At 39.7% G+C, this 15,578-nt stretch overlaps 1 protein-coding gene across 1 annotated transcript in view; it reads left to right on the top strand.

The window, feature by feature from the left end:
* Window positions 1-15,578, top strand: part of RNF219 (ring finger protein 219) — a 45,986-nt gene that overhangs the window by 12,352 nt on the left and 18,056 nt on the right. The window contains exons 3-5 of the mRNA XM_027844558.1: window positions 1,124-1,215; window positions 3,557-3,799; window positions 11,039-11,127. Of these exons, the coding sequence (XP_027700359.1) occupies window positions 1,124-1,215; window positions 3,557-3,799; window positions 11,039-11,127 (424 nt within the window). The remainder of the gene's footprint in view (window positions 1-1,123; window positions 1,216-3,556; window positions 3,800-11,038; window positions 11,128-15,578) is intronic.

Genomic DNA, 15,578 nt, shown 5'->3' on the forward strand with positions numbered 1-15,578 from the left:
TAGGTCTTTGGTTATAAAGGAACTGGAGGCAGCAGGTGTTATGAAATAAAACTTCCTGACGTAAAAGAAGTCTTCATTTTCTCTACCATGACATAAAAAATAGCAGGACAGAATAGAACAGAAGCAAGGGGAAGCTAACATCTTTTAGAGAGTATTTATTTTGAGTTTATTTGTAACAAGTCACTCTGGGTTTACAATTAATGTAGTGACTCTTAATCCATTCTAATTGGTTTGTTAGCATTCTGCATGAAAGCAGACATTAATCTTTTCAATTGTATTACCAATAGGCAAGCAAGTTTGAGTAGCTAATTGGTTTTATTCTTATTTAACATCTGATAAGTGCTCTAGAGTGTACTGTATATGATGGGTAATAAAAGCCCAGCCCCTGTCCTTGAGACAAGTACCCATATTCATATGATGCTTCTTTTAGTATGATGCCTTTTTAGAGTGGCGGAGCCATTCATCATTTGCTCTAAATTTTGTTCTTCGCAGGTTGGGGTGGAGATGTTTTTGTTGACTTGGGAGAAGGTCAGATTTATGCAGGGGTCAGTAGCTTGGGCAGAAGGGAGAGCCAGTGTGTAATAATGGTTAGAGGGCTGGACTTGGACTCAGGACGACCTGTCTGGATTCTGTTCTCACATCTGACATTAGTTGCTACTAACAACATGTTGGAGCCTCAATTTCTTCACCTGTAAGTCGGGGATAATAATACTAAAAAAAAAAAATCTGTAGAGCTAGTTATAAGATCTTGGGTTTAGAACTGGAAGGATTTTTAGGAACCATTTAAGCCAGTTCTTTCATTTTATAGATGAGGAACTAAAGCTCAGAGATGTTAAATGATGGACCAAAGGTCAGGAAAGTGATACCTAGCAGATCTGGGATTTGAACTCAGATCCCCTGATTCCAAACCCAACTCTCATTCCATTGCTCCACAGAAATATTGTGAAGCTCAAGTGAGATAATGTACATAAAGTGCTTTGTAAACTTTAAAATATTTTAAACAATCCAGTCACTACCATTATTATTAAGGGCTTTTTTTTAGAAGGGGGAGGAGGGAATATTGCTGGAATTCTGCTCTTCACTGTCATTTCTGTTAGATTCCAAAATTTATTTTTTTTTCTAGGTGGAACAAGTGAAAGTGAACCTATGCTTAGCCACACTGTTAGAAAGCACCTCCGGAAAACTCGACTTGAGTTACTCCATCGAGAATACGAGGTAATTCAGTCCAGTCCAACACAAGGCTTTCTTTAAATAGCTGCTCTGTGCCAGGTGCCACCCTAGGCTTTGGGGACCAAAAGACAAAACTGGGCAGGCTACAGAAAATGGTGGGAGCATTCTGGTTGAGACAAAAGATCATGCCCAAAATGGTACAGAAATACCACACATAATGAAATTGTACATTTCTCTAATAGTATCAGTAACTCCCTGATTGCAGTACTTTTCCTTTATAGACAAGAATTTCTCGTCATTCATCCACATTAGTCATTTTTTTTTTCTCATTTTTATTGCCTATTGTGAAAGAAAGTCCCCAGTGAAGGTTGAAAGACCCTGAGTATGGCAGCAAAAGAAACCATTTTTATTTGTTTATTATTATTTTAGTAGTAGTAAGAGTAATAATAGTACTTAGTTTTTATATATAGCAAAACACTTGCCAGAGTAAGTTTCTAAAGACTGCTTTTCTTTTTAAAAACATTTAATATATTTTATTTTTCTTCCAATTACATGTTTAAACAATTTTTTAACTTTTTTTTTTAGAGTTTTGAGTTCCAAATTCTATCCTTCCTTCCCTTCTTCCCCTTCTCCCTCCCTGAGATGGTAAGCGATCCGATGGATGTTATACATGTGCAATCATGTAAAACATTTCTGTGTTAGTCATTTTGTACTAGAAGACTCAAAGAAAAGAAAAAGAATGAAAGAGTGAAAAATAACATGCTTCAATCTGTATTCAAACAATATCAGTTCTTTCTCTGGATATTATGCTTCATTTTTAGTCCTTTGGGATTGTCTTGGATCATCCACTCAGGCCCAAATTCAGAGGGCAGTCATTTAATGACTGGAATGCCTGGAATGTCTGAACTGTTTATTTAAAAATAGCATTAAGAAAAAATTGCACCAGAAACGTTAGTTATCTTATACAGGTTATTTCAGAAGTATAAATCAAAGGCAATGATAGAAGATTTTTCCTCCTACTTCTGGTTGGGAGATATAGAGGCTTTAGAGGCAAAAATTTCAAAAACACTAGACTTAAGTGTAAATGTATAATCCTTCTTAGTGAATTTCTACCCTCCTCCACCCACCCTCTACCCCCCAGGAAATCTATAAAGCCATCTTTTCTGAGACTATTCTTTTGATTTAGAAGCTGTTTCCATGCTAGAGATCTGACTTTTTTTTTTTTTAACACAATTCAATTTGATTATGCATCTACTGTGGGACAGCATTGTGCTAAGTGCTAGGCAAGATACAAAGACAAAAGTAAAAACAATCCCTTCCATGAAAGAGCTTGTTTCCTTCTATGCTGTGCACAAAGATAAGTAAATACAAACTATGTACAAGTAATTTTGGTCATATGGAGGAGAATTATCAGGAAAAGCCTTATCTAGAAGGGTCCCTGAGCTGAGCCTTTAATGGGTGGTTAAGGTGTTAGAGGGGCCCAGATGAGGAGGCATGAGGGATGTGTGTAGAAGCAGAAGTCATAACTTCATGCCCAGTAGATGACAGGGAGGACAGTTTGATTGGAATATATGTATGTGAGGGTAATGCAAAGTAAGACTACATTAGTGCCAGATTGTGAAAGACTCTTAATGCCAAAGGGAGGCATTTATAGTAGGAAGTCAGTGAAGCTTGTTGAGAAGAGAGTGTTGTGATAAAATTTGTGTTTCAGGGGCTGAATGCAGTCAGTCAGCTAGCATTTGTTACATGCCTGCTGTGTGCCAGGCACTGAGAATACAAAGAAAGGCAAGACAGTCTTACCCTCAGAGGGCTTTCAGTCTAATGGGGGAGACAGTATGCCAATAGCTGTGTCTGTGCAAGCTGTGTACAGGATAAACTGGAGATAATCAACAGAGGAAAGGTACTAACATTAGGGGGGATTCTAAAAGACTTCTTGCCTGTGAGGTGGTGAGGAAGAATGTTCTGGGCATGGGGGACAGCCAGTGACTGCTCAGAATCTGGAAAGGAGTGTCCTCTTCAAGGAAGAGCGTGGAGGCCAACGTCACTGTATTGAAGAATAATTGGGAGTTGGGTGTAAACTCAGGCTGTAGTAACAGATCAGTTATTAATATTACATATGAGATCAAAGAATTGAAATCTTTATTTGAAATCACAAATTCAAAATCCGCTCAGGTAATAATTTGCCAGTTCAGATTTTGCAAAGGTCAACTGAACTTGTGGCTCCTAGCTCGGGAAAAGATTCTGAATTGTCGAGATGCTTTCTCTGCCCTTGAGGCTTTTGTCTGGATCTTGCTGTGTTCTCGTGGCGTTTCAGGATCGCCATGTACATCTGAGCTCACGGAATGTTTTGGCCTGATGAAGAGTCTCCCCTTTTGTGTTTTACTAGGATGAAATAGAATGCCTGCAGAAGGAAGTAGAAGAGCTTCGAGGGAAGAACCTCAGCCTAGAGTCACAGCTGAAGTCTGTTCTGGATCCTTTGACCCTGGGCAACCAGAATGAGGAAAGACGGCCAGCCTTAGAGGAAAGAAGTAAGCCTCCCCCTGAAACCGTGTCAGAGTGGAGAAAAAAGCTTCGAGCCGCTCATGACATCTATGAAAAGGCGAAAGATGATGTGGACAAGCTCAAGGAGGTAAGCTGCAAGCGGGCTCGCTGAATCCCATGATAAGGGTAGATTTCCTTTCAGAAGTCATGGCAAATCTGAAGCCGCATCACGTGGAACTATCAAACCATTCGTGAGGGAGAAAAGTTTCTGAAAAAAAGCACTTAGAAGAACCCCAAAAAGAAAAATATGCTGCTCTTTTTTCTCCTTCTTCCTTGTTTGTGACCTGTTCCTGTTTTATTGATGTGGTAACCTTCTAGTGAGGAAAGGTCTTATACAGATGCAGATCACCTGCTCTGCAAATTAAAGTCTTTATTGCCTGAGATGTTCTAAAGTTAAGTGATTTGCCCAAGGTCACGCAGCTAGTAGGGGGTCAAGGGGAGGGACACTTGAATCTAGGTCTTTTTCTCTCCAAGGCTAACTTTTCTTTAGTATTCCATGCTTCATCTACTAGTATGGTGGACAGAACAGTGACCCCTGGAATTAGGGATGTAGCCTGGCGTCTGATATAGTCATGGAGCTATGTTACATATACGTAGGTTCATATATCTAGAATTAGAAGGGACCTCAGAAGCCATCTAGTTCCTGCCCCTACGTTTACAGATGAGGAAATGAAGGCCCGGGGAAGCTAAGTGACTACCAAGATCACACAGGTACTAAGCATAAGAGGTAGGATTTGAACCCTCATCCTCAGACTCCTCTGACTCTTTTCACTCTAATAAGCAGTATATATGTGTATTTGTGTGTGTTTTATGTTTTTATATATACATATAATATATACACACATGTATGTATATACAATTTTAACATGTATATATAATTTTATATATTTAAAATTTTATATATAAATATATATCCCTTTGTAATATAGTAAAGCACCATATTAGTTGTCTCATCTGGTCCTCACAATAACCCCTGTGAGATAGGTAGCCTAAGGGGTGGCAATCCCCACTTTACAGATGAGGAAACTGAGTTTCAAATCCAAGCAGTTTGCTTGAGGTCACAGAACTAGTGAACTTTGTAGGCCAGGAACTCTAATTCAGAACTTGAACTTGGGTCTCAGTCTAATCCCAGTGCCATTCCTTGTGAGCAGTTGCCTAAAGTGTAGTCTCTTGGAACTAGACAGAACCTGAGAGACCATCTAGTCCAAGCTCTCCATGAACAAGACATTTCCTCTGCAGTGTGTCCAGGAAGAGACTGTGCAGCTTCCCAATTTGTAGACCTTCCCACCCCCCCATTCCCAGGGCCTCCTACTTTTGATTAGGTTTTATTTGTTAGGTTTTTATTTTGTTTTGTTTTGAGCCCAGGATAACATAAAGCAGTTACAAGAAAAAAGCATGCCTTGGAGTCAGGAAACCCTGAGTTCAAGTGCTGCTTCTGCCACATGTTGTATGAGACTGAACAAGTCATTTAACCTGTCAGGATCCCCCAAACTCTTCTCATACTCTGGTTGCATTACTGGTGTAGGTCTGTGTTGATAAAGTACCTTTCCCCACCAGCAATTCCTTGTATTAATGAAATCACAGGTCTGGTCTTTAAAAAAAATTGTTAGGAAGTTTTTCCAAAATCAGGCTTAATTTTCCCTCCAACTTTTACCTATTTCTTCTTGGTCTGCCTCCTGGCACCAAGCAGATCAAGTTTAATCCCTTTCCTACAGGATGACTCTTTGTCCTGGTTATGTTCCTGTTGTCACTCCAGTGACATCCTCACCTTTTTACCCCAGGATATTTGTCAGTCAAGTCAACAGGCATATTTATTAAGTGTCTACTATGGGCCATTCACTGTACTACCCACTGGGAACACAAACACAAGCCAAAAAAAAAAGACAGGCCCTGCCTTGAAGGAACTTGGAAAGATAACACATAAAAAGGGAGATGAAAAGTAGGGGCCATTGGTGAGTGGGGGGTTGGGAAGGGCCCTGTGTGGAGGTATGAGTGCAGTATGAGTCAGTGTTGAGCGGTGCTGGGAGAGGTATGGAGGATGGCTGGCCTGGGCATTTACCCAAAATGGAGGAGTGGGCAGGAAGGTGGACTCTTCCAAAGAGGAAGCTGAGACATAATGGTGAAGTCCACATTGTCAGGAGGGAAGCCCCAGGAGAGCTGGGCGTTGTGCCCATTCCAGAGTCTGTCCCAATAAATTCAGTATAGTAAGAAATGAGGCTGAAACTCAGAACCGACCTCCAGTCTTCTGCCTCTTCCACAGAGATCTGATCTGCTCCAATGAGTTGAAATAGTTTTGTTGGCGCAGATTAGACATGTCCAGTGCCCAGCCATTGTTCCCTACATTGACTTTCTGAATTGGCTTCCTTGCCCTAAAATTACCAAACAGCTCCAGATGAAATTTTAAAGATGAGACCTTGGGTTTGACTTAGAGAGCAGGAAAGACTCTAGGTCCGTTAGCCTGCTTGGCCTCAGGCTGTTGTAACCTGGTTATCACTATATACCCACGTGCAGAATATATGCTTTATTAGGACATTGGTGCCCAAGATGAAAGGAAGGGCATTTACAGTTTCTAGAGAAAAGGCCTACAGACATAATCACGCTGAGTGTGCATCAGCTTTTGGGGGTGGGGGAACCATGTGTTTTTAAAATTCTGCATTGCCTGCACAGTTGACATCTTGGGTTTTTGTTTTTTGTTTTTTGTTTTTTTTTGTGAGGAGAGAACAAAAAAAAGATGAAGAAATGGCAGCTGTGGTTTTATAATCCACTGACTTGCTCACTGACCATTCCCTATTGGTGATATCAAGCAATAAAACTACATCTAGGCTCTCTTACTTTTTTTTACCCTTCATTGTATTTCCTGCACTAAATGTTTTCGTATATAAAATACATTCAGGAAACAGAAATATCCAATATTTGTTCTTTTTAATTAAAAAAAAGCCATACATAGCATACTTGGCTGTCTCCTGTTTGTTTAATGTTCAGGCATTAAACTATTATGGACCTAAAGACATTTTAAACATGGGAAAGACCTCAAATCTGCTTTACGTGGTTAATGAGGACCTAATAGACAAGCATTGTAACATAGTCAGTAGTGGTCTGGCTAGTCTCGGGACTGGCATCAAGTCCCTTTTCTGATACGTACTAGCTGGGTGACTTTGTTCAAGTCACTTCCCTTTCAGTGCTCCAGGCCAGAGGTATCACACACTCAGCCACAACATTCCCAAGTGCAACCTGAACAGATTAAAATAGAGCTCATATATGATCTTAATATGTTGATGGATTAATTAAAAAAAAAAACTATATAAGCATGTGTGGCTTTCTCAGTCAGTATGTGTCCCACAGGGATCCTTATGAAGGGTTTAGTGGCCCTCATTTCTGTTTGACACCATTGCTCCAGGCAAAACCGTAAGTTACTGAGAAGATGCTGACTTGCTGAGGGTTCCCTGCATCAATGAAATCACAGGCCCATTCCCTGTCCCAGTTCTAATAAAGACCTGTAGTCTATGCAGTATGCAAGTTACTAAGCCCTTGGGGGGAGAGGGGAAAGTAGACCAGAGGAAATAGAAAACTAGAAAATGCAATCTCTCCCCTTTTATCAAGGTATTTACAATCAAAAAAGTACAAAGAAAAAAATGGATGCAAAATAATGTACGTAAAGATGTGAGGATTCAGAGTAAGGGCACAGTATTGGGTGGGTAGGTGACCTTAATCTGAGATGATCTTATGGCAGAGGCAGGTTTGGGTCTAAGAGGGAGAAGAGCAGCCCATTCTGAGAATTAACTGATACCACGCCAGTGATAAGTCCAAGTCACAGCATAGAGCTATAGTGAGGGGGTGGAGAAAGAAATTAAATGAGTTAGTTTCTAATTTAAGCTTGTCAGCATCATCAAAAAGCATTTGCTAAGTGCTTCTTTCCGTGGTGCTATGCTTGAGAACTTAATTCATTGTCTGTGAGTATGAGGAAGTAAATGGCTTTCTCTATGTCTTTGGAGGGGCAGTAATGGTGTTTATCAGTCACTTAATGAATTAACCCTCAGTGGTCCTGATTGTTTTATAACCAGGCAGATAAACAGGTGTCCAGCACTCCAAAAAAACAAGGACAGGCCTAAGGAAAATCAATCTTTAAACCTAAAAGAACTGTTCATTACTCTGTCTCCCCTTCTTATCATTGCTCATTTCTCTGATCATTTGGGGGATTTGTATTCCTTGCATGGGGGAGGGAAGAAGGAATGAGGCAGGGAAGATAAAATATTAGTAGGAGGTAGGGACTGATTGGGAGAATTAGGAATATTGGGTGCAGAAGAGGACAGTAACTTTTGTGAGCCTACTGTAATTTTTAACACAAGCAGCTTTGGAATACTTTACCTTCTTTAAGGCTTATTTAATATATTTTGCCCATGGCAGAGCTATTTTCACAAATTTTGACCGTATACAATGGAAGAGAGGAATGGGAAAGGGGGCGTCATGAGAAGTGTCTGTTAAGTATTTGAGGAGATTTCATGTGGAAGAAGGATTGGATGTCTTCACTTTGCGCCCACAGGACAGAGCAAGGATCAGTGGGAGGAAGTCCAAAGGTTCATAGACTCCTAAGTTTAGAGATAGAAGGGACCTCTGAAGCCCACGGAGGTTCAGTAACTTGCCCAAGGGAGAGATAGTCTATATAGGCTGATTTCAGCTTTAGGCAAGAAAAAAAAAATTACTAATAGAATTGTGGAAAGTGCAGGGTTCTGCCTCCTGCCTTAGTGGGCTCCCCCTCAGTAGAGGTTTTCAAGCAGATGCTGGATGGACACTTGCTGGGGCTGTTACAGAGAGAGTCTTGTTGAGGTATAGGTCCATGTAGAGCAAAGGTTCTTAACCTTGTGTCTGAGAACATGTTGTTTTTAATACTTTAATCACTATGTCAAAATAATTGGTTTTCTTTGTGATTCTATGTGTTTTACGCGTTTAAAAATCCTTATTCTGAGACGGAGGTCTTAAGTTTTTCCAGATTGCCAAAGGAGAGTCCATAACCCAAAAAAATGTTAAGGTCCAACTCCGGGTCTAGATAGCTTCTGAGGGTCCTTCCAACTCCAAAATTCAGTGAATGTGTAACTCCTCCAGGGTCCAAAACTTAGTTTTCAGCTTAACATAGGATAAGACCCCAGAAAGTCAGTTTGTGAATGTTACAAATGTCTCATTTGTTTAAAGGAAAATGCCCCCATCCTTTTCTCCTTCCCTCCCCCATCATGATTTTATTGATGCACAGAGCAACTATTGAAAACCTTTATCTGTCATAGATCAGTACCTTCTTTGTGTTGTAGTTTAGATTTGTGTTTGTGTTTTTTTTGTATTGTGGTTTAGAGAATTTCATGGGGTCTGCAGGAAATTGACTTTACTAGCTCATGGTCACACAACCAGGGCCTGTCAGAGGAAGAACTTAAACCTTGGTCTCCTGCCTCAAAAGGAGAATTGTCTTTCTTTTAGACCATGCTGACTATCACACTTCTGAGGAAAAAGAAAAAAGAAAGAAAGAAAGCAAAATTTGGAAAATTATCTTTTTGTTTATTTAAAACCATACTGTTGGAAACAAGCACTCCAAATCTTGAATTTCTCCTCTTGCTAAGAGTGTTTTGTTTGGTATTTAAAGAATATCATAAGATCGAAAGAGGAAAGTACACTAACCGAATGTTTTGTGTCATGGAATCTTAGATTTAGAATTGGAAAGAACCTCAGTGGTGATCTAATCCAGCCCTTCTTAAACTGTGGGTTGTGACCCCACATGGGTTCTCAAAAAATTTGGCAACAGTAAAAGGTTTCTGAATGCACAATGACCAAAAAAATAGCTAAAAGTCAAGCATGTAATGAATCTGAGGTGTTTCTGGTAGCGCTTGCCTGTGTTGCATCACACAACTTCACCGCAGCCTCAGTTCTGAACACAAAGCATGCAAAACATTGTGTATGCTGTCATGCCCAGCAACTCCAGCAAATGCTGCAGAAACTCGAAAAGTGGAGTGGAAAAAGTTTAAGAAGCTCTGAATCCAACCTCATTTCCATTTTGAGGAAATTGAGGCCTCGGGAGACTTCAATTTGTCCAAAGTCACATAGTAACTGTCAGATTCAAGATTTGAATATATGTCTAGTCACTCTAGATCAGATGTTCTTTCTCAGTCCAACTCCTTCATTTTACGGACAAGGCACCTGAGACACAGAGAGATGTGAAGAGTCACTCAGGTAGAGTCACAGGGAGGGTTTCACAGGTAGCAGATCTTTTGACTCAAAATCCAGTGGTCTTTCTGCTTTGCCTTGCTTTCACCTCTTAGAGAGTGCCTCCTGAAGCCATTGATTTCAGCAGTTCATTGGGGCAGTCATGGGATCTTAGATCAAGAGTTAAAAGGGTCCCTAGAGGCCATCTAGACCAAGGGTGGGGAACCTGTGGCCTCAAGGCCACATCTGGCCTTCTAGCTCCTCAAGTGCAGCCCTTTGAGTCCCAAGGCTTTTTTTGTTTTTGATTTTTAGGCAGTTGGGGTTAAGTGACTTGCCCAGGGTCACACAGCTAAGTGTCAAGTGCAAGTGTTTGGTCTGAGGCCAGATTTGAACTCGGGTCCTCCTGACTTCAGGGCCACTTCTCCATCCACTGCACCACCTGGCTGCCCCGAGTCCCAAGTTTTATCGAATAAATCCTTTTATTAAGGGGATGTGTTCTGTGAAATTTGGATTCCATCAAGGGCCGACTTGAGAATCTAGAGGTGCCACATGTGGCCTTGAGGCCGGAGGTTCCCTGCCCCTAATCTAGAACAACTCTCTCCTTTTACAGATGAGGGAGAGTGATTTACCCATTATCATACAGCTAGTTGGGCAGGAAGGAATATTGCTATTGGATAGATATTCTCTGGAAAATTTTTTCTATAAACAAATAAAAAAAAGGATAATCTGGTTGCTTGAAGGAAGAAGAATCATTCAGTACTAATTTTGCTGATACATGCACATGGTAATGTTGTGATGTTTCAAAGTGTTAAGTCACATTGAAAAACAGGAAAACAAACAAACATGGCTTTGCCATTATGACATTCTCTTAATAAGCCTGTGCTAATGAACATCACATTGCAGTTTTCTCCCTCAGTAGGAGATTTGCTCCGTATTTTGGGAATATGAATAAAATATGTCCTGTTGAATCTCCAAAAGCAATTCTTAGTGGTGATTTTACATTGATGGCTTCGTTTGTGAGGACACAATTCTCACAGGTAGTTTTCTGATGTCTCTTTAAAAACAGAAACATCACTTACTATAGATATTCCAAGAGCACTTAGTCATAACTTGTGCTTTATTATGTTTCACTTTCTTTCTTCAGGCAAATAAGAAACTGAAATTGGAAAATGGTGGCCTGATGAGGGAGAATTTGCGGTTGAAGGCTGAAGTTGATAACAGATCACCCCAAAAGTATGTATTTTTTTTACATGACATGTTTCAGCATTTGCTGAAGACAATAATAATAGTTGCTACTTGGAGCTTAGGGTGTATAAGGTGGTCTGCACATTTTCTCGCTTGATCCTCACAATAGCAGGAAGCATAACTTGAAAGGACCTGTTGAGTTGGGGATGGCTATACATTCCACGAACTCTGATTCATCTTAGTCCATCTCATACTCTGTTTTGTCTTAGGAGATGGTCTTTTTGAATTGCTGTGAGAAAATTCATCATCTGATTGGCTGACTTTGTGGTGATGAAGGTACACGTCACCGATTTGGATACTGAGTCTCAGGGAGATTAAATGGTTTGCACCAGATGTCTGAGCTAAAAGGAGCCTCACCCAGGTCTTCTCCTTGCTAATCTAGTAGTCTTTTCACTTAGTTCGTGGAGGGAATTATGGCATATTTACAAGCATGTTTGACTATTGATTTTTAATTTGAGCGTGCATGTTACTGTCTGTCTAATATCCAAATGCATGCACTCTGATTAGTAAAATACTAGTCTCAGCCAAAAACCTTTGGCTGGCCCATTACCACTACTTATATTTTTAAAAAAGTATAATTTACTAAAATAAACCCACATATTGGTTGTGTCTTAATATACTCCCATCATCTTTCAACAAAGAATTCCATTCTAGAGAAATATATCTTCCTCTTCTCTGATGAAAGGTAGTTTCACATGGCCTGCAAAGGGGTAAACTTTTTTCTGTTTTACATTTTAAGTAAATAATACTTGCACAGGCAAGCACCTGCAGTACTTCCTGAGATAGGATTGTAGAGGACAGATCGTCAGATTTGGGAATGATTTCATATTCTAGATTTAGCTGCTCCTTCCTTTATAAGATGCTCTCCCATGTATCATCTAGCTAGATGACATAAAATATTGTAAATAACAGAAGAATCCCTTAACTGGCCCTAAATTCTCTATTTTAAATGGTGATGGAAAAACCAGTTTAAAAGTTTAGAAAGGTTTAAGAAGGGGAAGAGGGGAGAAAAAATAGAGATAGGAGGACATTTTCTGCTACTTGTTTTCATGAGAGTCAGTCTCTTGGTGCTTTTAGGAAGGAAGTTCAAGGGAGAGGCTACTGAGCTCCCAGGAGTCAGGTGCCATCTCTGAGGTTAGCAGGCCAGGACTCCTGACGCTTTGCTAACCACCAGCATTCACTTCTCCCCATTAGGAAAAAAGACAAGGCAGTAGACGGGAGACAAAGCAAATTTATCCCGCCAGAAATAGCCAAGCTTGTCAGCTGGAGAAGAGAAAGTGTTGCCTCCAGGAAAGCCAAGTATGGTATCAGGAAATGGCAGAAGGGAGCCATAATTATCCACGGCCAAGCTCAATTATCAGTAGAGACTGGAGCAGAGCTTTTACTTTTAAATAGTTCCTTCCCTTCCACTCCCCGTCTCCATTTTTCTTCCCTTAGTTGGGATAATGTCCTACTTTGACAAATGAGTGAAATAAGCTCAGGCAATGTTGTTGTTGTGTGGTAGCTTAGATCTCAGTGATGCTCATTGGCAGCGCTCCCCTTCAGTCAAAGTAATGTCTGTCCATTAGTGTACCACAGCACACTGAATGGAACTCAAGTCATTTTGCAGCTTTTATTCCTTGAAAAGTTGCCCACCAAATATTTCAGATCTAATGCCAACCATGAGAACTGTGTCTTTTAAATACCTATGTTTCCAACTTGATAAATTACTAAGAGTCAAAAGAATTTCACCTGAAGGAAATCTGGCTATGCCTCTTAAATAGCCAAACAGTCATTGGAACCGCACACAACAGAAGAACTTTGAGTTTCCTTTCTCCCTCCCTTCCTCTTGAATGTGACATGTCTCACTAGAAACGTGACTTGAAGTCAACAGTATTGCAGATCAATTTGCAATGCATTGAGGTATTAAATGCATTGCATTTGATTTATAGCCTTGTTTACTCTGCATCTCCAAACCTACTGGGATTCAGGTAAGCAACTGACCACAGCTGAAAATACCCAGGTCTGGTTCATCTGAGGAGAGAGTTCTCTTTTTGTATGGTCAAGAACAAGATAAAAATGCTGTTTCTTCCTTGGGATGAATAAGAGGGTCTTTTTATAAATCAAACAAAAAATACTGACATTGTTCCTTTTATGTATCTATTCAATAAGTGTCTCCTAAGTCATCTTCTGAGCCTCTTTTTCTCCTGGGTCTGGGTGTAAAGTTCTGTTCTTGATTGCTGATTTTGCAGCATCTTACCTGTTGAACCTTACTTGTTCTTCCATTTCCAGAAGAATGAGCTTAAGTAAATTAAAATTAGAGATGATAAATTTAAAAGGAGGATATGACCTTGAAAGACTGAGTACAGGCATTCCTTTAAAGCAGGGGTTCTCACCCTGGCATCCATATACCCCCACAGGGTCTGTAAACTTGGATGGGGGAAAAAAACTCCGTATCTTTATTTCTACTTATATTTAGTTTTCTTTGTAATTCTGTGTATTTTATATATTTCAGAACATTAGTCTGAGGAGGGGTCAATAGGCTACATGAGACTGCCAAAAAAAAGATTAAGACACCAAAAATTTTAAAAATCCTTGCTTTAAAGAAACCAAAGCTAATATGATATCACAAAAAAGAGACTAGCCCCTCCCCCACTTTGGAAACTGTTATATGAAGAGAAATTAAAGCTTTAATCTAGATAAATTTACTTTATTCAGTGATATGCTTTCAATAAAATAGTTAGATACATCTTAAGTGAGTAGAGTGATCTTACCATTTCCTTTAGAGGAAGAGAGTCCAAGAGGAAAGAGAGAGAATGAATTCCATGTGATAGAAATAGAATCAACCTTTGTTTATCTGAATAGATGGATCAGGGTAGAAGTATAGGTCATTAAAGGCAATGGGTGATTATTCCCAAATCATGGTTTTCAGGCTTTCAAATATATGATAGGTTGACTTGTGATCAAGAGATTTTTTCATGTGCCTGTTGGTGGTTGAGATTCAAGTTCTTCTCTGGAAGTTTATTAAGGGAAGCTCTTAAGGGTTAGGGAATATGCTTTAACTTTTGAGATAGATGTCCAGGAAGAAAACACTGCCCTCTTAATAAGGCACCATGTTTTTTGTGCCTGTCGGGTGCCAGATACAGTACTGCACTATGTGGGGAATGGGGAAAAAAAGTGTAAGACTTGGTTCTTGATCTCAAGGAACTTATATTCAGATGGTGAGAGTACATGTTGTTTCTCTCCAATAGAAGACGAGGTTCTTGAGGTCAGGGATTGTTTCATTTTTGTCTTTGTATTCCAAACACTTGATCAGGTGTCAAGCATGTAGGAAGCACAAGTAAGTGCTTGTTGATTGATTGAATACATAAAATAACATCCCTGAGAAAATTTCTTTGAGTGGATTAGAAGTGGTCTAGACTTTTGATTTCATAAGTATATGTAGATTCCTGGCAAATGCTTATTTAATTTCAGTCATAATTGACAAATAAGTGCTAAATTACATAATATCAATTAGAATAGAAGGTCAGAGAAAGGAGAATACGGAATGAAAGAGTCTGAAAAGGTTTCATGGAGGAAGTAAGAATTGACCTGGACCTCAAAGGTTGAGTAAAAATTGGATAAGTAGAAATGGATAGAATCATGGTCCAGAGATGAAGGTGAAGTATAAACAAAGGCATAAAGGCGGGAAAGAAGCATAAAATATATGGAAAACAATGAATAAAGCAGAATGGTGTGGAGGGTGGTCACTAAGGCACGGGCAAAATTAAGTTAGATCAGTAGAGTAAGGGCAGGTTAATACATACAGGTCCTTGAAAACCAAGCAGAAGAGCTTGGAATTTAGGTGAGGCTCATGGACACACAGACCTAGGCCTGAAAGGGACTTCAGAAGAAGGCATATTTAGCCTCATTCCCTCATTTTACAGATAAAGAAACTGAAGCCCAGGGACATTGAATGGTTTGCCCAAACGTTACATATTAAGCATCAGAAGCAATATTTGAACTCAGGCCTTCCAATTACAGAATCAGAGTTCTTTCTATTCTAACTCGCTGCCCCTCCCCCTATAGAGAGCTGTTGTTGAAACCTGTGTAGCTTATCCATTATGTTCTTCATTTGTTTGTTCTGTGCCCATTCCATGTTGGAATTCAATAGTACCACTTCCTTTTTAAAAAGTAATTTAATAATTATTTGTGTTTAACATTCTTTTCTTTTTAAATTCTGAATTCCAAATTCTCTCCCTTCTCCCCCACTTCTTTCACCTGTTGAGAAGGCAAGCAATATGATATCAGTTATATATGTAAAATCATGCAAAACTTATTTCCATATTAGCCATGTTATATAAAAAGAAAAACAAAGTGAGAAAATTATACTTCAATTTACATTCAGAGTTAATCACTTCTCTCTCTCTGCCTCTGTCCCTCTCTCTCTCTCTCTCTCTCTCTCTCTCTCTCTCTCTCTC

This window comes from Vombatus ursinus, unplaced genomic scaffold (assembly GCF_900497805.2).
Source record: "Vombatus ursinus unplaced genomic scaffold, bare-nosed wombat genome assembly UNPS02014942.1, whole genome shotgun sequence".
Taxonomy (NCBI): domain Eukaryota; kingdom Metazoa; phylum Chordata; class Mammalia; order Diprotodontia; family Vombatidae; genus Vombatus; species Vombatus ursinus.